The 23,386-nt window shown below is 56.4% G+C and overlaps 1 protein-coding gene across 2 annotated transcripts in view; it reads right to left on the bottom strand.

Annotated features, from left to right (window-relative positions):
- Nucleotides 1-6,915: 6,915 nt before the first annotated feature.
- Nucleotides 6,916-23,386, bottom strand: part of LOC111154687 (ubiquitin protein ligase E3 component n-recognin 4) — a 132,187-nt gene continuing 115,716 nt past the window's right edge. For both annotated transcript variants that reach the window (XM_022514518.1, XM_022514520.1), the window contains 9 exons: nucleotides 20,373-20,591; nucleotides 19,377-19,490; nucleotides 18,209-18,351; nucleotides 17,658-17,783; nucleotides 16,413-16,607; nucleotides 13,565-13,789; nucleotides 10,364-10,454; nucleotides 9,613-9,775; nucleotides 6,916-7,303 (listed from right to left, as the gene is read on the bottom strand). In XM_022514518.1, coding sequence (XP_022370226.1) covers nucleotides 7,239-7,303; nucleotides 9,613-9,775; nucleotides 10,364-10,454; nucleotides 13,565-13,789; nucleotides 16,413-16,607; nucleotides 17,658-17,783; nucleotides 18,209-18,351; nucleotides 19,377-19,490; nucleotides 20,373-20,591 — 1,341 coding nt within the window. In that variant the 3' untranslated portion in view covers nucleotides 6,916-7,238. The remainder of the gene's footprint in view (nucleotides 7,304-9,612; nucleotides 9,776-10,363; nucleotides 10,455-13,564; nucleotides 13,790-16,412; nucleotides 16,608-17,657; nucleotides 17,784-18,208; nucleotides 18,352-19,376; nucleotides 19,491-20,372; nucleotides 20,592-23,386) is intronic.

Raw genomic sequence — 23,386 nt, 5'->3', positions numbered from 1 at the left:
CACAGGGGCCTAAACTTGAGCTGCAGGGTGAGGCCGGCAGGGGGCCAAGGTCACACATGGCAGAGGAGGCAGAATTAGAACCCAGCACTGTCTGACCTCAAAGCCCCTGAACTCCTCACCTGCTGCTCAGCCCTTAGAGTCGGGAATGACCTTCGACAACATCATCCCCCTTATGGCACGTCTGATGCACCGCTCTGGTGGATGCCTCCAATGACAGGAGACTCATTCCCTCCAAACGGCTTGTCACTGCAGGACCTGCCGGCGGCTACATTTTCTTCGGTGGAAGCCAAACCACATCTGCGAAAGCCCCTCGCGGAGCTGAGTCATTCACGATCCCAACAAATCATGTTTGCAGAGCCTCCCCTCTGCCAGGCACTGTGCAAGTGCCTTCTTGGTTCACCAGATGAGGCACATTCATCTTATGCAGGAAGAAACTGAAGCCCGGAGAGGACTGGGTCCAAGCCTGCACGGCCAGTTGAGCTCAAACATGACCCCAGAGCTGAGCGGCTTTGGTGGGGCAGAGAAGGGTGCGTGTGCTGGGGAGGGAGTTGGGGCCAGCCCCTGGTGTCTCTGCAGAGTCGAGGGACAAAAGGCCAGAGCTGAGGCTTCTCACCCCTGCCTCCCCCTGCTCACCACCCTTCAGGCTCCTCCCGGCTCTCAGGAGGAACCTCTTCACCAGCCCCGGTGCCCCCTCCCCTACACTCCAGGCCTGTGGGGCTGCGAGCTCCCCAGACACACCAGGCTCCCTCCAGCTTCCAGGCCGGAGCACCCAGTGCTCCCTCAGGCCCACTGTAGGGGTTTGCATCTGGGACTTATCTCTCCCACAGAAGTGGAAGGGGCTCCCTCAAAACCGGGGCCTGGGTTTCTTTAAATTTGTGTTTGACAACCCCTCGAATTAGAGTTGCCAGGCCTGGCAAATAAAAATGCAGGCCATGCACTTAAATGTGAATTTCAGATAAGTAAATAAATGTTTTAGTATGGTATGAGGATGTCCTAACTGTTGCATGGGATATACTTGTAGTCTTAAAAAATGGTCCTATGCAGTAGTTAGGAGATACTTACACTGAAAGTTTCTCGTTGCTGATTTGAAATTCAAATTTGGCTTGGTCCTCGGTGTTTCCTCTGGCGACCCTTACCAGAGGGCCAATTCTGGGTGAGGCACTCCCACCCTCTGCCTCTAGTCCCTCGTCTTATCAGAGCTGCTCATGCCCACCTCCATGGGTGTGTGTGTAACAGACATGAGTGTCGGGCACGGCAGGCAGGGAAAGCAGAGGAAGGGAAAAGGGAAGGCTGGTGGGCCCGGTTCCTGCAGGCTGGGACCCCTGCCTGCGAGTTCACTGAGGAAGCCAGAGCCCCTCTGGCTACTGGGAGCAGGGAAGGAGGGAAGGATTGGCGTCCCGTGCCATGAATAGCGCAGCCCACTGGCCACCACTTCCGGAGCCAGGAGAGGAAACAAAGTGTCTTTGTCCTGCTGCGTGCAGTCACGTTCCACAGGGCTGTGACCTCGTCCCCATGAACGCGCAGATCCCTGCCCCACGAAGAGGGGCTGAGGGGCAGCCATGTGACTGGGGGCCGGGCTGCTGGCCGCTCGCTAGCAGCTCCCAAGCCCGGCGCTCGGGCCCCACCAAACAAAAGCTACCTCCTAATGGCCCTGTTTGCCCTGGCATTAGGGCCAGTGGGGCCCACGGATCCGCCCCATCATCCCAGCCAGGAGCTTGTTCCCAGGGCCTTGCATCCCGTGTCCCGCCCTCTGCACGGTTCCCAGCACGTGGCCGCCCTATCTGCCCATGGGCACTTGGCTGGGCCCTGGCTCCCAGAGCGGCCCCTTGTATGGGGCGCTGGGCGGATGTGACCAAATCCGTGCCCAGATCAGGTGAGTGAGCAGGGGTCCCGCAGTCTGGACCCCCTTATGGGCTGTGCAGCCTTGGGCCAGTGAACTCACCTGAGTGAAAGAACAAGTGACCAAGGCCGAGATCACGTCTGACGCAGTGCTTGGCCTGGAGCAGCTTCCCAGTGAATAGGTGTATGGGGGGGGGGTCCCCAAATATCTGAATTGGTGAACAGCCTGAAGGGGTCCAGCAGGAGACCCCCGTGAAGACCGAGCAGGCTGGGGGACGGGGAGGTAGATGGGATAACAAGGACGTTGGGCAAAGGTGGCAGAGGGACCTGAAGTACAGAGTCCAAAGAACCACCAGCGAGATCCTCGAGTCCCATCTCCTTCAGCGCTGCCCACACCCAGAGCGCCGAGCCCTGCGGTGGGAGTTCTGGGCCCACCGGCCGATTGCCCTGTGAGCTGGTCACCCCGGGCTAACTCTGGCCCTGTCCCAGCCCCCTGGCATCGCCCAGCTCTTTTCTTGCTTGAGACATCCCAGGCACTCATCTCTCCTGCTCCTGAGGTTGGCCGGGCCAACCCCCCACCCCACTTCAGGCAGAAGCACAGGGCCCGTTCCAGATGCTGAAGTTCGTGGGCTCTATACCCCACTGGCCACTTTCTCTTCCCAAAGAGAACATTCCCTCCTCTGAGCCAATCCCTGGTCCCTCTTTCTTGTTGTCAGCCAGTATGTGGAAATCATTCTTCAGGCACTCAGGGTGACAGGCCAGAAGTAGTCCCTGGGCCTAACTGCCCCGGACCCTGTAGGCGTGGGATGTGGGCCTCAGGCAAGTCCCCCCCTCCTCTCTGCACCCCCAAAGCCGGAAAAGGGGCACAGGTGAGAGGTAGGAGGATGCCAGCCCTGACCAACAGTGGCCGGGCACAGCCCAGGGGTCGTCTGGGGCAGTGCAGATGGCAGGCACCTCCCCTCACCGCCTGGGCCCCCGTGCTCTGCTACTGACCAGGCCTTACACAGTCGCTCCAGGCCTCTAGGAGGCCAAAGTGGGCGAGCTGGCAGGCCACAAGGCTCCAAGATCCGGCAACAGACAAGGCCGGGCAGGAAAGGGAGCGGCACCGGGTACAGAGAATGCAGAGCGGCAGAGGCAGAAGTAACTTGGGAAGCAAACAGAGTCACCAAAGCAACGGGCTCCAGGGCGGCTGTGGGGTGGGCGGGCACGTGCCCACGTGTATATGCGCGTCCAGGCCGAACATCCACCCAACAGCCATGACGCGAGGCGGGCACACTCCCAAGCGCTCCCGACCTCGGCCGGTCTGCAATCCCCGATGTGATGATACACTAATACGATCAGCTAAGGGGACCTGTGCCTGGGCCATGCTCAGTTCTAGGAACTTCTACGGCATCACTTCCCTTCCCGCTCGCTCTCAGAGAGGACACCGCCTGGTGCACAGCACAGCTGAGCCTTCTCCGGACCCCGGCGCTTCCCTATGACATCACACGGCCCACAGCCGGCAGAGTGGAGAACAGCACAATGACCTCGGAGCTCACGCGGCAGACCCCTTCAGTCTAGCTGCCTATGCCAGCAAAGACCGCCAAGGGTTCCCCGGGCCTCGGGGACAGGAGGGAGCAAGCTGTGTCCCACCCCCGAGCCCCTCCTCAGAGCCTCCCGCTAGCATTAGCATCTCCAGCTCTCTCCACGCCAGCAACGCTCTCTGATGAGGGCTTGACAGAGGCGCCGCGGGCAAAGAGCCCGGTTCTCGCGGGCACTTGGGAAAGACTCATCCTCATCCTCTTACTTGTCCAGAGGCCACCCTGCTCCCTCCACTGCATCTGAGCCTCGATAAACCAGTCTTGAGGCAGAAAGAGGGTCGAGGTGGCCTAGAGAAGCTGGAGGAGTCGGTCCTGGCCACGTCCCCCATCTGCCGTCCCCTCGGTGCTGCTGGGACGATGAGGGACAGCAAGCGCACAGCAGGGACTCCCCCTGGAGCAGTGACGGGGGGTGGGATTGAACAGGCGGCCATGGGCTGGGGACAGAGCCGAGGCTCCACCGTAGAGGTGAACGCATGAACTGGGAGTCCAAGTAAGGTAGCAACGGCCTGAACTCAGCAGGCTGCACGGGACAGAGAGGAAGCAGAGACAGCCATGACAGGTCTCCTGAGACAAGGGTACAGCCATGGTGACAGGTGGCTAGAGGATGACAGGAGAGTCTGTACTTTGAAACCAGAAAGCAGAGTGAAATCTCCCTATCGGGCTGGGCTCTGAAAGTGCTCACCAGGTCATAGCAGCAGGCACAGCTGGGAGCCGAACACAGACCAGGTGCCCTGCTGGGGTTGGCCCCTTACAACTGGGCGAGAGGACATGGCGTAGGTGCGCTAGAGGGGACGCACTGACCTGATCGCCCCATGATCATCCTGTGTGGTGGCTGTAGCCCCGTACTGCCACCTGCCTGCCCACCTTTACCTGTTCCTACCTAGTGCCCCTTGCTGGAACCTTGGGCTCTATGGGGACAGAGATAACACGCCATCACACCTTTTGCCAACTGGATGCAAAGACCTGCGTACAGAAGTCAAGTAAGGGAGGGGAGACCTCTCTGGAGTCCCACCCCCAGCTCCGGACCCCCAGCAGGCAAGACACTCCCTCTGGGAGCTGTCACCTCAAGCAAGGGGGGTTAAGACCATAACCTGCAGGGTCCCCGTGGGAACCACGTGCAAAGGACTTGGCCCAGCCCCCTGGTTCTCAGCAAACATAACTGGAGGCAGGGGAGGGGCCTTGTGAAGACGGGGACACCCAGTCTCCCAGGTAGCCCCTCACAGCAAACCGAACTCAGAAAGCCAGCCGCCAGGAGAGACAGGACGCAGACTGAGGATGCCAGAGGCTTTAGCGACCCCAGGAGGAACGTGCTGACATGCCATCTACAGACTTGAGGGGCTGCCACACTGCAGCTGTGACCACGGCTGCCAGTCTGGAACCATCTGAACTCCCCAACTGAGGTCTCCTGCTGAAGACGACAGGGGCCCAAGAAGCAAGGAGCCCAGAAGATGGCTCAGGGCAGGAAGGCACAAAGTGGCTTTCTGCCTGGGATCCCTTGGCACGGAGGTCAGGAGGAGGCAAGGGCTCGGGAGGCCGAGTCTGTCCCTGGACCAGTTCCCTCTCCCGCCCACGCTCTGCCTAAGGCGCCACCCGGGACCAGCACAGGTGTGCGCCACCACACCAGCTGCCCGTCTGGGACCTCGGCAGTCCGAGGAGAGCTGCAACAGTGAAAGCAAGAGGCTGGGGCATCTGGGCTGGAGCCAGAGTTCCCCGAGGCCTCTGCAAGAAATACAAAAATGAAGGGCAGAGAAAAATACACCAACACCTTGCAATGAGCTTTGGCAACTCGCCTGCAGGCCAAAGGAACCAGACTGTGGACAAGCGTCTGCAGGGGCCTGTCCACACTCATGATGCCCTAAGCAGTCACTGTGAAGGTGGCTCCACCTCCAGTGCTGCCGAAACAGCAGGCCCAGCACCTGGTAAGCAAGGGTCATCCCGACTGTCTACCTGGCCCCTTCCCCCACTCTCCCTGCTGGCTTTGCAATCTCGCCCCTGCTGGAAGGTCACCGAACAGCGATCCAGCACATGAGCATGTACCTGGAATGGGCCCTTGGGAGACCAGCAGCCCGTGGGAGGTGAGGGCAAGAGCGGGTGTGAGCTTGCTACGGTCAGTGGTAGAAGCCTGCGTCCCTAAGACCAAGGACCTTCATCCTCCTCTACTAGACACACTTGGACCTCAGCTGAGACGTAGAGCTTTGCTAAAGAAAAAGGCAAACTCAGGTAGATTGAAAATGGATTCATTAATAGGAGCAGCCGTTTCCTTACTACACGGCAGGCAGCTGAGCCCCGGCCCCATAGCTGCCCCCCGCTGCACCTGCCGACAGTCCCATCTTACAGGAGAGGCTGTGGAGACACACGAGGCAGCCGAGCTGGCATCTGAGCAAAGGAGGGAGAGCCCCTCCCCAGCGCCCATCAGTGCCCCAAAAAGCTCCTCACCTAGCACCAACAGTGACGCACACGCTCCCGCCTGTCGGGGCCGCCAGCTGGGCTTCTGCCACTGATCGCCTTTGTCTCTCTGGCGAAGCCCCAAGCAGGACACTCCTGCCTGCCTGTGGCCATCTGGTCAGCGGCTCTGAGGGAGGGACACCAAGTCCTCCTGGATATGCACATCTTCTAAAAGGGCCCGGAGGGACCTCCTGTCCCAGAAGGTCCGGCCTGAGGAACGAGCCACATACACTGGGCATCAGGACAGCGGCAGTGGTCTTCAGAGAAGGCCGGCAGAGTGGCTCGTGGAAAACAAAAGACGGCCATGAGCAAGCTCCTCCCCCCCGTGAGGCCACACCTGGCACAGCCCTGCCCTAGAGTCTGGAGAGAGGGCCTTGTGCATCTTGCTACCTCACTAGCCACAGGGCCGCTGCCCACGAGTGCGGGAAAGCGGCTTTCAAGGCCCGCAGAGGCAGTTGCCACTGTGGTGCAGGACACAGCTTCGGGGGAACAGACCCGCCAACGATGCCCGTCCCCAAGCCCTTTCCTGCAGGACCCCTGGGAAGACCAGAAGTGCACGCGTGCGCACACACACACACACACACACACACACGCACACACACACACGCCCCGCAGAGACTGGAGCCCGGCAGAGAATGGCTCGGGAAAGGGCAGCGACGACCCCGGGCCCTCTCCTAACACAGCAACCCTGGAGCAAGTCGCCAAAGGCTCTCCGACGCACAGCGAGCAGGAACGTCAAGCGCCCTCACTCTGCCGCGCCTGCCTCCGACCGAGGACTGCAGGCACCGGCTTCACGAGTCTTTGGGTTCTAGCTCTTAAGGCCAAAAAACTAAGAGAGGCCGAGGGGTCTGTTTTAGGAAAGCTCATACTCCTCAAACACGTTGCCCCGGCTTGCCGGCCGAGAGCAAACGGGCTCCATCTGGTGCTGACAAGAACGACGACTCGGCTACGTCAGTCTTCCTGTGCTCACGCCAGAAAGCGCCATGTGGCCAAGAACAGCATCCGGCCAGGGGCACTGAGGGTGGGTTTAAGCAGCAGGCAACACCCTCTCTCTCAATGTGTATCAGTCAGTCGTTTATTTCTCAAGATGTGCACACTCAGGTGCTGAGTCGGCCAGGCCAGCTCGTGGCTCCTAGGTACGTACGGGTCCTTCCGTGGCTCGGGTTACAGACAACTTCATAGCTAGTGCAACACACACACAAGATAAAACAGGAAGCCTAAAAGCCCCAAGCCACTCCAAGAAGACATGAGGGGGGGAGGGAGGAATGATGCCGCAGCGTCCCGCGGGGGGAGTCAATGCACAGGAGGGAAGAACACGGAGGACGGAAGGCAAGTTAGCTTCGGTCTCTGCCCGCGGCAGCTTCCGTGTGGTGCTCAGGGGACTGAGTTCAACAGGTCCTTCAGGAAGCTCTCGGGATCGGTGACTTCTGACAACAGGCCTGGAAAACAGGGGACGGCCGAGGTCGTTAGGCACGGGCACACACAGCCCCCGGCCCCACTGAGTCACGGCTGCCCCATCCGCGCAGAGAACATCGTGTGCCCTGACAAGCTCCGACACGGCCGCTCCCTGGGGAGACAGTCACCAAGCAAGCACTCTCGTCCTGTCAGAGGAGTTTGCTGTGCTCCAGGAGTGGGCGCCACTGCGTGTTTAAAGGTGTTAACACGGCAGAGGCCGACCCTACGCTGCCCGGGGCAGAGCTCCTCACCCGGGTCCGTGGAGCACCGCACAGGGGCAGGGGGTGGGGCGACACCTGCAGTCCGCTGACACTGAGTGGGAAGCAGAGGGGTCGTCTGAGGGGAGAGAGCCCACAGCATTCAGCCTATTCTCGGAGGGATCAGGGCCAAGGAAAAGCTAACACCGGTGCCCCCCAAGGGCGGGGAGGAGGAGGAGAGCAGGGTATTAAGCCCCCGGGCTTGGCCAGGCTTTGTCCCAACCTCTAGTGAGCCGCCAGAGCTCAGGAGCTCTGTCTCCGCAACCAGCAAATGGGGGCAGTAACAAGTCCTGGTTCGGTCACTGGGGGATTAAATGAGGCCACGGATGTGAACGTGCCAGTGCACAGAAGGTGCTCAGTGGCCCCTGTGGCCCTCCGTCACCAAGCAGGGCGCTCCCGTTTCACAGTCATGAGTGGACAAGCCCGAGGCCTGGTGCCGCTCACACCAAAGTTCTCTCCGCAGCACCAGCGGAGTGAAGCCTGGCACCCATCATCCCTTGTTGGCTTTGGAAGCTGTTTTTGCCTTTGCATTGAGTAAGGTGTGTCTGATGATCTGAAATTTTCTACCAGTTTAAACAAAGCAATAAAATTGTGCTGTAAAACCCGGACCTGAGTGAAGTCAACGAGGCTTCCCGCCCGTCAGGCTCCCGCTCTCCCCAGCTTCGGGCCACGGGCGCTACCACGAGCTGCAGGGTGGCTGGGAAGACCCGGAATGAGATGAACACCTTCCTCCCGGGCCACCTCCTTCCCTTTTACTCAGACTCTTCTCTTCCCACTCACAGCCTGGGTTCAGACAGCCCCAGAGCCCTGGTGACGGGCAGAGCACGGCACTGAGGACACACGTAACCCGGGCCACCTGCTCTTAGGCAGGGACCGCTCCTGGGGAGAAATGTCAAAGCTAACAGTTAAGACACTGAGCTGAGCAGTGCCAACGCGTGACCACCAGATCCCGGGGTCGGCCCCGGGCCACCAAAGGCTCATGGCTGTGCTCAGCTTCCACGGAGGCCACCTCAGAGCATGGCCACACTGGAAGCCCCAGAGCACGTGAGGCACTCCATCAGGTGGCACTGAGCTGGGAGGAAAGTGGCATTCCCAAGGAGCATCGCTCCGGACCTCTGAGGGGATGGTTCCCAGTGGACAACAGATAGGAAAATGCTAGTGGAGGCTTTCCCTTGATAGCAAAATCTGAGGAGAATTTTTTCCTAGCTTCTTTACACTTCACAAAAAGCAGGAGTGGGGCAGGTCCCATCCCCTTGGCCCTGGCTCCGGCAGCTGTCCCCTGGCAAGGCCGGCAGTGACCAGACTCTGAACCAGCGCCGGCAGCCTGACGGGACCTTTGCAACCCGCTTGCGCTTCCCCAACCCCCTCCGCCGCCGTCACTGGCGCTCGCTGATGAGATGCCATGTTTGCAAGGAGGATGACAAGTTTGTAGACAGCACCGCAGCCAGGAAAGAACTAGAACTTCCTCCTCACCAGCTGTGGGATGAGGGACTATCTAAGGGTGTCTAGAAGGACAACAGTTCAAAGTGCTGCTGTGTTTTTCCAAGCAAGAGGCTCTTTGCTCTGCTTCGACATTTACCACTTGTTTTTAGAATTAGAGTTGAACACTCCCCTCTTTGCCCCGGGTAGCTGTGACAAAAGTTTCGGTCCCCAGGAGGCAGGAAGAAGGCAAGTCAGCTCAATGTGAATTCTCTGAACTGTCATAAAAAGCCGGGAATTTAAAAGAGGCTCTACCAATTTTTCAGGTATGTCCCACAGGAAAGAGCTAATCCCCAAAGCCTCAGTTACCCCATCTGTGAAGTGGGGGTAACCATGGTACCGCTTCAACCAGGTGAGCAGCCCATGGCCTGGGAGGCAGGAAGTCCCCACATGCCCCAGCCGCTGTGCTTACTACCAGGGGCCTGGTGTTTACATCTCCCTCCCGGATCTTGCTTGTGTGTCTGCTGCTGAGAAGATGAAAGCTAAGATCAGCCCCACTAAGATACACGTGGATTCTGCCGGAAAAGATCTTTGATGGATAAATCCTTGACACTGACCAGCCGCATCGAGGAACTCCGAGAAGGTCTCCACTGGCATGAACTCCTCCTGGAAGGTCTTCAGGGCTTTGTCAGCAGCTTCGTGGATGGGCATGTCGTTGTGGCGGATGTATTCCGCTAGAGAGCAGGACCAGCCTCCCTCCGTGTTACTGGTAGGCACCTTCTACAAGAACCAACAGGAGACAGGCCCGGGGCTGGATTACTTAATGCCTCGAGTCAGTCAGGCGCTCTCAATGCCAAAAAGCAGCCCTCCTCCCTCCCCCCACATCAAAGTTGCCCTGGAGGACGTGTTTTGCTTCTAGGAACAACAAAGTCTCATGTCATTCCTCTTGTAGCCACTTAAAGATGCACCATGTCACGTGACCTCCAAGCTACAAGTGACTGCTCTTCCTGGCACAGGTCCCATCTGCGTTTCCCCAGGAAAGGGACACTAACCAGGCCTCAACTGAGCAGCACCCCCCGACCCCAGGGTCCTCTTGAGGCAGAGGGCAGTGTCCATCCTGTGAGCTGGGCCGGAGTGAGTCACACTCACACAGGCAATGCAGGTCACCCAGACAGAGCAGACAAGAAGGAACGAGGGCGACGCAGAGGGCAGCGCAGCCTCGGCTGCAGACGTGCATCACAGACGGCAGGCTCTCAGCGAGCGTGCAGATCCTTCCCTGGTCGGCGGTTTGCTGCCGGTGAAAGGCCGTGGAGTACAGACCTTTCACACCCTCGCAGAAACCAGCCGAGCTTCCGGCGGCTTCCCTACCTTAAACATGTTGTAAATGAGATCGACGAGGGCCCAAAAGAGAAGGGAAGAGCGGTAGGCAGAGTAGTCCTTCACTGCCTTGTCTGTCAGCCTGGAAAAAAAAATCCGATGGCATGCCCATGAAGACCCTGGCCCGACACGCACGAGGACAGAGCAGAGCATGACGGCAGCAAGGCCAGGGTCGCATTAATCTGTGCGCCACTCCATTCCCGCCGACTATCTTGTCAGAGAAAAGCAGCTGCGGGCAAGAACCTCTGAAGCCGGGACAATGATCCATGACATACCCGTCGTATGGACTCTCTTCCAGATCAGGGTGAATCAGAACCGGGGGGACATAAGGTGCACATGGCAACCCAAGACCACCGCCTTGAAGATATGCCAAGGAGTCCCACATGTCCCGGTCTTCAGCCCCCACACAAGCCCTTGGACTTGATGGGCCCTCATAAATGAAGTGGGAAACAGGGTTTTCCCTCACTCCTGACATTCCCCCAGGAGAATTTTCGCACACAGCAGACCCAAGCCAGCCAAGCACAGGGATTTGGCAACCACAGGCTGTGTTAGAAAGACAGCAAGCTGGCGGGGGTGGGGGGTACTGGGACTGGGCAAGAGTAGTATGTAGGACACCTCCTAAGTCCTGGTTAATCCCAGAGCTGCCACCACACCCTCTGCCCCTGCCCAGGACCATCTCCACTCAACCCAGTGATTCAGTGCAGGAGGAAAGGCCAGTAGGCCGTCAGAACGCCGGGGGCGGCCTGTGACACAGTCCCCTGCCCTCTCAGCAGACGATGTTGGTGTGAGGAGCAATGACCCTAAATCACAGTGGTAAAGCCACTGTGACAGAGAGCCCTGACCCCCTCTGCACCGGCAATGAAAGATCAGTGCAAGGGCTCAGTTACTACCAAGGGTTTGGTTTTGTTTGCAAACTGCCTCACATCCGAAGTAAAACCTAGATGAGCCTGGTCACGGGAATCCTGTATCTCAGAACACATTGGAACAAAGCTCATAACTAAAGGGGCTAAAATGTAGTATTAAGTGTAGTAAGAATCAGCGAAGTGAGACAGACAAAGAGGTTATCACCGAAGCCGAGACGATCCCGTATGGGCCTCAAGCAGAGAGAATGCTGAGCAAGGCATGGGCCATCCAAGCCCACACACAATAAATATAAATTCATTAACTAACAAAAGTAAAGTAAAACAATAACAAAGTGAGACAATTCTGTTTGCTCAAATATTCTTCCTGTTCCCTCCCTGCACTCCACTGTCCTCCAGAGCACCCTCTCTCTCCAGCGGCCCTGAATGGGGACCCTGCAGCCTTGAGTGAAGTCGGCTGCTAGGCAGGCCAGGGGACAAGGGGGACACCCACCCCTCTGCAGCTCTGCACGCTGCATACAAGCCACCAGATAAGGCTCTGACGGAAGCCTAAGGAAGTCCCAGGCCTCACTACTGGCAAGTTGCTGGCAGAGGAACCCTTCTTCTGTGTAAAACACGCGGAAGGGGACGGCTTCTCTTGTGCAAATCCCTAGCGTTTTGTATCAGCTGCTCCCTCCACCCCATCATGGACTTACAACAAAGCCTCTTGCCAGGGATACCCTCTGATGTCGCCCTCTGAGTGTCCCTCCAGCACGGTCTCTCCTCAGAGGGTGTCCCAATACGGGGCTCACGCCTGGCGCCTCCCCGACTCTGTCTCAGGGGTGCCCGCTCGGGCCTCCGCCCCACGCCAGGTTTGGTGGCTGCCGTGCTGTGCTAAGCAGGAATCGAGTGACCTGCCCAACTTAATTATTTTAGGCTAATTAGCAAAGGTGACTAAACCACCACAGAGAAAACAGCAGCTTGGGAGCAGAGCCCGCACTGGCGTTTCTGCGTAAGCTGTGGCCACACGTGCTTCTCCTGTACTGCCTGGGACAGTGACGAATTCTGGTCTCTTCGCTGAAAGCAGAAGAGCTCCTGTGGGTTCAGATTCCACACCTGCCACGGACAGCCAGTGCCCCACAAAGAGCCACTTTCCGTGCCGCGGAGACGGGCTGAGGCTGGCTTATCAACCCATTATCTTCCGGATCCAACTTTTGACTTCTGGCAGCTAGTTCGGCATGAACGCTTTTGGACTCTGGGAAACACTGGAAGGTGCTACATCTGGAACGGGGGAGGGGTGAGGTGGCTGACAAGACTCGCCGCCGCCTCCTCTCCACAGAGCAGCTGGCACCGGCCAGACTCAGCAGAACCCCAACCTGGTCTCTCTGAGGGTGGGAGGCGCCGGTGGCCAGCAAGGCGGCCTCAGTCAGAGCTGGTGGCGGTCAAGGTACCGATGTGCCAATTCAGGCACACGACTCTCGCCCCGCCGGTCTGTGCCCCTTGGTCTGTCATTGTTAGGGGCTGGAAAGCTCCTCCTCCGCTGCCTGGCTGGCCTACAGATGTGGAAATGTTCCCTCAGATTCTAGCAAAAGCAGACAGACAAGCCCAGATCTTCCACTCCAGGGAAGTGGCAGAAGCTGACAAACCTACAGCCTACTCTGGACTCCAGGACAGGCAGAGACTGCGCGGGGCCACCACGCGCTAGAGGAGTGCCCACGGAGTCCACGCAGTGTGGAAATCCGCGGTCATCTCGAAGGGCTTCTTGTTGTTTAGTCGTTTCTCTTAAGATGCCGCCCATCCGACCCAAATCACAGCACCAGGTCATGAAAACAAAGACACTTCCTTCCTGAAATGTCATTCCTTCTTTGGGACACGTCCAAATGAACAGGACAAGAAAGGCTCATGGAACATGGGGCAGACAGGATAGGAAATGTGACCAAGGAGAGAGATAATGAGCATTTTGTGATCCAAAGAGAAAATCCCCAGTGCAGCCATGCAGAAGCCTTCCCAGTTAATGGCCAGCCCAGCAGGACTGGGAAAACCCAGTTACCTTCCCCAGCTCCCTGCTGGCCCTAATCCTCCTCATCAGTAGCCTCGCCCTGTGCCAGGCTGGCTGCTTCTCTGCAATCGTCCAGACTGGAGCCTGGCTCTGCCTTTCTAGTGGCTGAACACGAGACCCAGAGGTGGCCAGGCACCTGCCAGCCACTGGGCCTAGCCTCTCGGCACGACAGACAAAGATGAGAAGGACAGAAGGCACTGAGTCGAGGGAGCAGGCCCTCATGTAGAACACAGGGAGTACACAAACCAGACATTAGGAAGCCCGGAAGACGGTACCCCCGAAGCAGAGACTGACCTGGTGGCTCCCCCTGGAGCCACTGCCCGGGCGTGAGAGGTCACCAACAGCCTCCGCAGGATTTCCACACGTGTGGCTCTCCACTTCTCGGGGGGAAGGATGTGGAGGGCCAGGACTGTGAAATAGTGTGGCCCATCCACTTCAAAGGCACTCTCTACCCACTTCTCCCTGGGCTGCTCCAGAAAGCCCTGGAGATTCTTCTCTTCTCGCGAAGTTGCACGGGTTCTGGAACAAATAGGACACGATGAAGCCAGGGTAGAAGCAAGGCACCAGCAGCAAGAGGAAAGGAAAGTTGGTCAACTTCTCTTCTTCTTTTAAGTTTCTGGAATGCTCGGATCATGGAACATAGCCACCCATTTTGACTACCTCTCCCACCCCTGCTCCGAGGGCTGCTGCTTCCCTTCCGAGCCCTTCCTGGGACATGTTCCTTTCCCTCACCAGCGCCCACCCCCCATTCAGCTCTGGAACAATTTCAAACAACTTACTGGCTCTTGAGCCCCCTTGCACATGGAGGGCACATTCACAAACACTCCACCATCAAAGGTCCTAACAACTCCAACTCTGGAAGGTGACAGTTGGCACCTTTTTGCCACAATTATCTGAAGCCCAGAGCAGTGAAGTGACCTTCCCAAAGCCAGCAGGTCCGCAAGTGAAGGAGCCAATGTGAGCCCAGATTCGGACTCTGTGAGCCCGCCTATGTTCTCGCTCAGTCCACGCAGCCCTCACAGCTAGGCTGTCTGTGCTATGTGTACACTGGTCCCCTCTCTGAGCACTTGGGCACTTCACTTCGATGTTTCCTTATGTGTCTACGACATCTACTTCTGGGTGAGCAATGCTCTCTGTTCTCCCTCTCGCCTGAAGTGTGGTGGTGAGGTTCACTCTGGGAGCATACGAAGGATCATCTCACCTACTCCTGACAATGGCCCTAGGACAGAGGTAATACCCTGATTCCACAGAAGGGGAAACAACAGAGAAGAGGAATCTGCAGAGAAGGTAAGTATTTGGCCCGAAGTCAACACAGGGGAGTGGAAGACCTAGGCTTCGAACCCCGGCAATCTGGATGCCGAGCCGAACCTCCACATTCTCAATCCCCGTGAACACTGCACACCACCCCCCCGCCCCGGCACCAGCTTCAGCGAGTAGCCACAGGAACAGCACGGGGACACCACTGGAGACCTTCCTAACCACATACTCCTGCCCTATAGCCTGAATGGTGCTCTCACAAGGGCACTTGATGCGCTATCCCCATCCTGTGGGAGGAAAAGAAAGGAGGTGGGGATGGAAGTCACCAGGCCTGCAGACAGCACTAGCAGACATCGCACCGTGGGAATGCAGGAGGAGACAGTGTAAGGACACCCTGCTTCCTTCTGCTCCCGAAGAACGGACATGGATGACACAGATGAACGTTCCCAGCTTGACTTTCCAGAACTGGGAGTCGGAAGCTCTCTGCCACTACAGTACCCGCCCAGCTCTGCTTTGGTTCACAGTGTGACCTTCCTGCCTGTGGACACAAATGTGCCACCCAGGCCCTGCTGTGACCAAGCTCACCCCACACTGAAGTGACCAGTGAGGGGAGTGCTTGGTGGCTGGGCAACAGTGCCTCTCCACGAAGCTTCCGGTCAGCTTCTAACGGACCTCTGAGAAACAGCTGACTCCCTTCCTGAGCAAGGAACTCGAGCAAGTATCTGGCACCCGAGAAACCCAGTGCCACGAAGTCGCTGGCTCTCTTCTGCCGGGCAAATCATGCTGCCTCCGTGGGGCTGTGCCCCCCTTGGAGTGAGCGGTCCGCTCTACCTCACAGCCGCCAAGAGGCAGGTCTCCACAAAGCCATGGGCTCTGTCAGAGGCCCCATGAACACCAGTAATTAGCAGCGCTCAGGCCTGCAGCAGTCTGGAGAGTGCGAACATCTGTGCTGTCAATGATGTGGGTGTTTCTTCTGACGGTCTCAACAGCTTCGCAGATGAGGTCACCCACTGACAGAGACCTGCCCATGCATCTTTTTAACAATGAGGGCTACAGCTCAAGGTCAGCCTTCTATCTCACCGGGAAATGGGAGGGAAGGGGAAAACAACATTGTTGAAGACCGAAAACCAGAAAGGACAAGAGACGAATTGTCTGCTGCCTCACCTGGCCTGCAGCTGCCTCGGGCAGACGGCACATGGCCTTTCAACAGCCGCTGATTCCCTGCCCAATGCAGGTGTCAGACTCTTGTGGGAAAACAGGGCCTAAAGCACGAAACTGTCCAAACTAAGAGCTCAAGTATATTAAATTTCCTAATTCACTTTTTAAAAATCTAGGCTGAAATGAATGAATACTATTCTCTCCCCTAACTGTTTCTTTAAAACTATACTTTTCCCTATCAGCCTAACTGTTCCATGTGGGACGGCTAAAATAGATAAAAACACAGGTCGTCTCTCCTTCTATTACCAGCTAACCTTCTCAATAATCTGCAACACTCCCTGCCCCTCAACTTGCCAGAAACACTGTTCACCAGACAGGAACAGGTATGGCAAGTCCAGTTCTCCGTTTATGAGAAGGGTCCCTGGTTCTGCCGCAGGCCCTGGTCGTGAAACCCTCTCCTGTTACACCTTGTGTGCCCCTGACAGTGACTGTGTCAGCTCTGACCCACGGCCTCCCCCATCCAAGAGCTCCAAGTCCCATGAGGAGAGGAGGCAACAGGGCAGTGGAAGCTAAGGAAGTCTGGTGGTCTGGCCTCGCCCAGTTCCTGCTCCCCTCTGGGTAAGAGAGTCCAAAGACACAGCCCTCGGCTGCCCAGAAAGTGGAGACCTTGTTGGACAGAGGGGCACAGGAGGACCAGCTAGCCTCTGCCCACGACTGAGATACTGACGTGTTTAGGACGTAAAGCACAGTGTGAATGATGTAGGGGATCAGGTGGATGTTGCTCTCCCGGCCGCCCCCGCCGGTGTCCGCGCTGAACGACTGCTCCATGGCGAAGCGCAGGAAGAGCAGCTTGAGGTCGTGGATGTTGAGCTGGTACGTGGGCTCCCGCTGGCCCGTGCACTCCTGGAGGTAAGTGTTGTGCCTGAGGAGCAACAGAGCAAACATCGGTGAGCAAAGCAAGTTCCCTGGGGACAGCCCAGCTTGGAAGGCAGAGGCCCCGGCACAGCATGGCCTGATGGCTGCAAAGGCCCCGCAGGCAGAGGAGAGAAGGGCCGAGCCAAGGATGGGAATGGGCACCCGCAGGAAAATGGGAACAGAGGACATTTCCGTTTCTCTTAGGATGGCACAGGATGCTCTCCAAGCTGAGGGGAGCTTGCCAGTTTTGGGGGGCCCACTTCCTGATGGACAAATGTCACAGAATGTCTCACAGCCAAATCTGAAAGTACATTTTGAAAGAAGAAATGTGGAAGGTATTAATTCTGAAAAGGTGATCTATTCCTAAGTATCTTTTCTCAACTTCCAAACGAAAGGTTTTTTCTACATCAGTGTATGCCGTCATCAGCCTGGGCTCTGCCTGTGTGACCTTGGTGATTTACCTGACCTCTCTGTGCCTCAACTTCTTCATCCAGAAAATGAATGTGTGTAGTACACAGCACATGGTAAGCACTTCAATACACTGCCCATCATTACTACTGGTAGGTGCCTTTCCATCCCTGAGCCCTCTAATAGAACGCGGGGTGTGTCACCACTCCCCAGGGCACCGGCAAGAGCGGGGGACCTCATCAAAGCTTTAGCAACTCGACTCTGAAGAACGAGGGAGGCCTGAAAGGAACGGGACACCCCCATGCCACCCAGCTACTTGCATTAAACCTCAGAGGCACATGCTGCAGAAGAGAAATCTCAGAAATGTTGGCTTTGAGGACAAAGTCAGGGTCCCGTGTTTTATGCCCTGAGATCGACAAGGGAGAAGAGGGAATGGATAACCAGAAGTTCCACGTGGTGTACCAGATGCTGAGGGTGCTGGTCTCTCGCGGCCGAGTTCTTCCCTCTTTCAGACGCAACTTCCCTGCCAGCACGCAGAGACACCAGGGCTCCCAAGGACAGTGACAGGTCTCCAGACCGAGCTGATCGCTGATCTCCCCCCTTCTCCTGGCAACCCCCTTTTCTGCCATGCACACCGCTCAACACTCACCTTGCCAAGCAGGTGGCAAAAGCGGATTCAGGGACATGGGGTCCCCAGACCGGAAGAAGCCCATTGCACTTAGTGTTGGCGTTCTGAAGCGCAGCACTTTCCCACTCTTCCCGGCCACGAGCCAGCCTGGATTGGGAGGAGAGCAGGGACATGTGACTGCTGGGACTGATGTGGCAACCTGGGCGAGTGCGGGGGGTGGGGGGGTAAGGTCTGCTACCACTGAGGAGGGAAGCTCGCCCACACACCCGGCTCCAGAGGGCTCAGCACTCTCCATCGCAGGGCAGTGAGCGCTAACTGCTGCTTTGGGGAGGCAAGGCTGCTTTCTCCAGCCTTAGGCCACAAGCCCAGCGGATTTCCTAGTCATAAGGAATGGGTGGCTCTTGGGCCTGTGTGGTTTAAGGCACGACACCCTACATCCGAGACGAAAACCTCAGGGTCAGAATCCTACCTCCTCCCAGTATAGGGCCTGGGCAAGCTGCCCCCGCTCTGACGCAGCACGGGCCTGGACAGAAACAGCTGAGGAAGCAGCCTACAGAGGAGCCCGGGCCTACCTGACGGCAGCCAGGTGGCAATCGTAGTGCACAATGTTGAAGTGAGACACGGTGCTGTAGCCCTGCTGTTTCCGGGGCTTGTTCTCCATCTCTTCCAAGGCTACCCGCTTGGTGAAGGTATAAATGCCCAGGACTTTTGCGGGCTGTAAAGACACCAGGAGAAGGTGAGGTGACCCCCAAGGCAGGCTCTGGGAGGAGGCGAAGCCGAAGAGAGGGACCCGCAGGCCTCTCCCACCAAGAAGGAATGCACTCAGAGCGGCGGTGCTGGGTCAGCACCTCGGTCTCTTGGTTAAGCACTTAGCCAGGCACAGCCCTAGGGAGACGAGGAATATGGAGAGCAACCAAAGTAAAGCAGAGGCTGTGCGAATGGGAAGGCAGACATGGAAGTCTACATTGTCACTCTTTTGGCTGCTTTATACAGCTGAAAAGAAAGAATAAAGTGCCTTCTGGGTAAGTCACTTGCTTTACAAAACTTATCAGGCTGCTCCCAGGAGCCTGTGCCATCAGCAGGACTTAGAAGGCTTGCAAGCCCTTCAGTAGCATGGACGCTAAGCAGGACGTTTGAGCTGGAAGGGACGAGGACGCCTTGTAGGCCTTTAGGGGTACAAATGGGTCACTTGCTGCTCTGATCCTTTCAGTTGTAAATCTAGTTTGGTAGAAGTCCTGATCTTCTCCCAGATATCCTGGTTAGAAGCAGAATGATATATTTTTTTAAAGCCCCAGGTCTGGAGTCAGAGAAGCATGAGCTAGAATTCTGGCTTTGTCACGTGACCCTCGTTTTCCCATCCATAATTTAGGGGTTCTGTAGCTTTAAAGACAAAATTACAGAAAGCTCTGGGCACTGGGACTAGCATACAGAAGGAATTCAGTGAGTGGTGGTTCCAAGGATGATGGTAGTGGTGGTCATGGCGGTGGCGGTGGTGGGAGCGGTGATGACGGTGGTGATGGCGACGTGGTGGCACTGGTGGCGGGAGCAGTGGGGGTGGTGGTGGTGATGACGGTGAAGGCTAATGCTCAGAGCCAGTGTGCCTTCCTCCTTTTAGAAAGGACAGCAGGCCCTGAGACAGGCCTCGACACCAGCTCATCTAAGAATGAGGAGGCCCGCAGGAGAAGGACGCCACCAGAGCAGCAGCCAGGCTGCCCACCAGGCCCAAGCCAAGCACTCTACCTGGAACTTGTACCCTTCCCTGCAGATGCAGCACGTGAGGCCCGGCTCCTCAATCAGCTCCTCCATCTGCTTCAGGAGCGCTGTCTTGGTCACGACCTGTCCCTTCTCGTTTGTCTGCAGGGGAACCCAAGTGGCATGTCAGAAAGGGATTTCCACCCACCCCCAACCCTAGTGTGGGGATGCTCGGGAGCGGGGCTACCCTTCCAGACACTAGAGGGAGGACGCATGGAAAGGAAACCTCTGTAGGTGGCTTCCAATGAGGGTAAAGACCCAGATTCTTCTGCTATTCTCTTCCTGCAGGCTGCCACGCGCCACCAGAAAAGCCCCCTTTCTTTGTGCCAGCACTCCCAAGTCTCAGCCACCAAGGGCTGTAGCACTAGGATTCACTTCACGGTTCCCATGGGAGTTTTGAAGCTGCCAACACCCGACCTGCTGCTCTGGAGAAGGCACTCACAGAACCACTGCTGCTTCCAACGTGGGGCAACAAGAGCAGACTACTGTGTCCAAGAGACGTGCGTTCACGCTCTTGTCCACCTCTTACTGCGCATGCGCCTTGGCCTACTTCCTTCGCTTCTCAGCCTCTATTACTTCAACCAGAAAACGGATACAGTAATATCACCCTCACAGAACCACATGAGAGCTTAAATAAAGTCTTACAAGCAAGGTGCCTAAGCATAGGGCCTGGCAAACAGTAAATCCTCCATGAGCAGGGTTATCATCCCCATTTTTTTAAATGTGTTTCCCTGAACCTGTTAAGTTATTTAACCTCTGAGTCCCATCTGTGCAGCAGGACCATAGTCACACATCTTGTTGAGGGTTCTCAGGAAGATCACAGGAGGTTAAGAACCTGGCACAGAGCCTGGCACACCTGGTTCCCTCTTACTCCTCGCCAGCCTTCACCTCCACTGTCCCCAACCCAGCTCTGTCCCGAAGCATGGCTATCTCCTCCTCAGCAGTATAGACAAGAACACGGGGACTCCTGGAGAGTGGCTTTACCGTCATGCCCAGGGTGCCCAGAGCCTTCTGCCTCATTGCCATGGCCATGCGTTTCTTCTCAGCACGAGTCTCCCTGCGGGCAGCGTCGATCTTCTTGTTTACATCAGGGTGCTCCCGCAATGCCTCCAGCAGGTTCTCCGCCAGGGTCCCAATGCCCTCATCGCTGGACACCTGCTCCAGTTTATGTAAGTTTGTGATGGAGTCTGTGCCAATCAGAACCTACCAAGCAGAGACCGGAGAGATATATGCTTCCAGTTAGGTGAACAAGCATTCTATCCAGGAGCTTGTAGGTTTAGAAAACTCAACAGACTGTACCCAATCTCCTATCATCTGTTCAGTTTCAATCAGATCCTTTGTGTGCTTCAAAACTTTCAACAAATGGAGGAGGGTTTGACCCTGTCATTGACCTTTGACCAGTCACTCTCCTCTTTGGCTCCAGTGCCCCCTGTCTATAAAATGGGGATAATGGGGACACCTGGGTGGCTCAGTTAAGCATCTGCCTTCAGCTCATGTCATGATCCTGGGGTCCTGGGATCGAGTCCCTCATCAGGCTCCCTACTTAACAGGGCGTCTGCTTCTCCCTCTCTCTCTCTGCCTCTCCTCTGGCTTGTCGCCCCCTCCCCCCAAATAAACAAAATCTTAAAAAAAAAAAAAAAAAAAAAAAGAGGATGGGGCGCCTGGGTGGCTCAGTCGTTAAGCGGCTGCCTTTGGCTCAGGTCGTGATCATAGGATCCAGGGATGGAGCCCCGCGTCAGGCTCCCTGCTCAGCAGAAAGCCTGCTTCTTTCTCCCACACTCCCCTTGCTAGTGTTCCTCTTGCTGTGTCTCTATCAAGTAAGTAAATAAAATCTTCAAAAAAATAAAAAATAAAATAAAAAGGATAATGTCACGGTTGCAGTGAAGATTAAAAATTCGTCACAAATATTTAGATGTAAAGCACCCAGCACACTGAAAGAGAAAGGGGCTCAGGTAAGATTCCCTACAGCAGCAGCACCCAACGAGGCCTGCGTGGTGGGCTCAGGGACCCGAGCAGAGCAGACCTTGACATTCATAGGGACTATGCTAAGTTCTTCCTCTGGGAGCCCTGTGTCCACCAAACCCAGGAACACAGGATTTTCTCAACCTAGGGATGTTAGAGATACAGCTACAAGTGGGAGTGGGGATAAGAAGACACTTTATAAAAAACAGCTATCACCAGGGACACCTGGGTAGCTCAAGTGGTTAAGCGTCTGCCTTTCGCTCAGGTCATGATCCCAGAGTCCTGGGGTTGAGTCCTGCATTTGGCTCCCTGCTCAGCGGGGAATCTGTTTCTCCCTCTACCTGCTTCTCTCTCTGCCTACCTCTCTCTCTCTCCCCCACTCTCTCTGACAAAATAAATAAAATCTTAAAAACAAATAGTTATCATCCCGAAACCCCTGTGCTTGAGAAGCCTGACAATCACTGCATAACTGCACCATGTCACTGACACGGGCGGGAAAACAGAACATGGAAACCAGGGCAGGTTCGACAAAGCTCTCCAGGTGAGTGGAGAAGGAGCACTGTTCCACCAAAATCCCCCCACCCCCTGCGTAAGTATATTAACGGACTACCATACAGATTTGACAATAAACGGCAAACAATAGAACCGAATAGAAAGCTCAGCACTCAACTAAGATCATTCGCGGCTTATAAACCTGCCCCCATAGCAGGTACGCTTCCAACCTGCACCTCAGCAAAACTACAGGTCACCTCCTATCTCCTGCTCGTAAACGCTGAGCCCACAGCACAATGGTCTAGGGAACCCCTGCACAAGCACCCCGACCGCCTCTCGCTGGGCGGTCGCTGCGTGTGTGCATGTGCACACATCCACAGGAAGCCGTGCATCAAGTGCTGGGGAGACAAAGGCCCGATCCTCCCGAAGCTTACACTCTAACTGGGAGAGCAGACGCACATCAGCAGTCTGAAGGAACAAGCCCTCCCGCACCCTACTTTGAGCTTCCTAGGATGTCCTTCAGGGGCACCATCACTCCCGTCGCCCAACCCCAAACTGAGCAGAGTTCTTGACTCATCCAGCTTCTTCACCCCTCATGTGCAACCAATCCCCAAATCCCATTCATTCTGCCTCCCACACTGCTCTGAGCCCCGCCCGCTGTCCACCTCACGCGCTAGCTCAGCTGCCCTCACCTCTTACCTGGATTACGATAAAAGGCAACCAACTGTCTCTCCTATCTGTCATCTCCCCTCCTTCCAGTTCATGCCCTGGGTCACGGCCCTCGGGAGAAAATGCACACTCCTCTCTTTGGAGAATGTGCCCTGGACCCATGCTGCATCAGGGTCGGCTCTCGCCGGCCCCGTCCGCCGCCAACCCCCGAGCACTCCCAGCAGCCTTCAGCTCCTGAGCCTTAGCAGATGCCATACTTTCTTCCAAAGCATCCTCCTTCTTTTGGCCCCTTTCCCACTGCACTTGTCACCGGGTACATGGCTCTACCTTCCACCAGTGAGCTCCCAGGAGCACAGGCTGTGACCACCCTGGTCGCCAGTGTCGCCTTGGCCTAGCACGGCACGGGTACACAACAAGCGCCGAACAGCTGCTGCTGGTCAAGCGTGAACGCCGACTCCCTAACTAAAGTCTTCGTCTGAAGAAAGTAATCTGACTTAGTAACTCCAAAGAAGGCTGGAAATCAGCAGACCCGAGCATGGCCACATCACAGCCCCACTCCTGGACTCACTGGCATATAAACAGATGAGACAGGAGCACAGAAACTAATATATGTGGTGACTCCCATGCTAGAACAATCACCTCCACAAAGGTGTGCTAATTATGACTGCCCCCACTGAACTGAACAGAAATTTAAAACACCAGAGACGTAAGAATCCTACAGCCAAGCTACCCTACCCTACCTTTGGAATGAGCTATCAGAACCGATCACCAAATAAGAACATGGGATTACATTCCATGAAGAACACCATTCACAGAAAAAAAACCAGCCACGAGGACTTTCAAAACTCAGTATCCAAAAAAAAAAAAAAAAAAAA

This window comes from Enhydra lutris, unplaced genomic scaffold (assembly GCF_002288905.1).
Source record: "Enhydra lutris kenyoni isolate GAN:26980312 unplaced genomic scaffold, ASM228890v2 scaffoldscaffold38, whole genome shotgun sequence".
NCBI lineage: Eukaryota > Metazoa > Chordata > Mammalia > Carnivora > Mustelidae > Enhydra > Enhydra lutris.
Note: the sequence above shows the minus strand (reverse complement) of the source record. Positions and strands in the feature narration are given on the sequence as shown.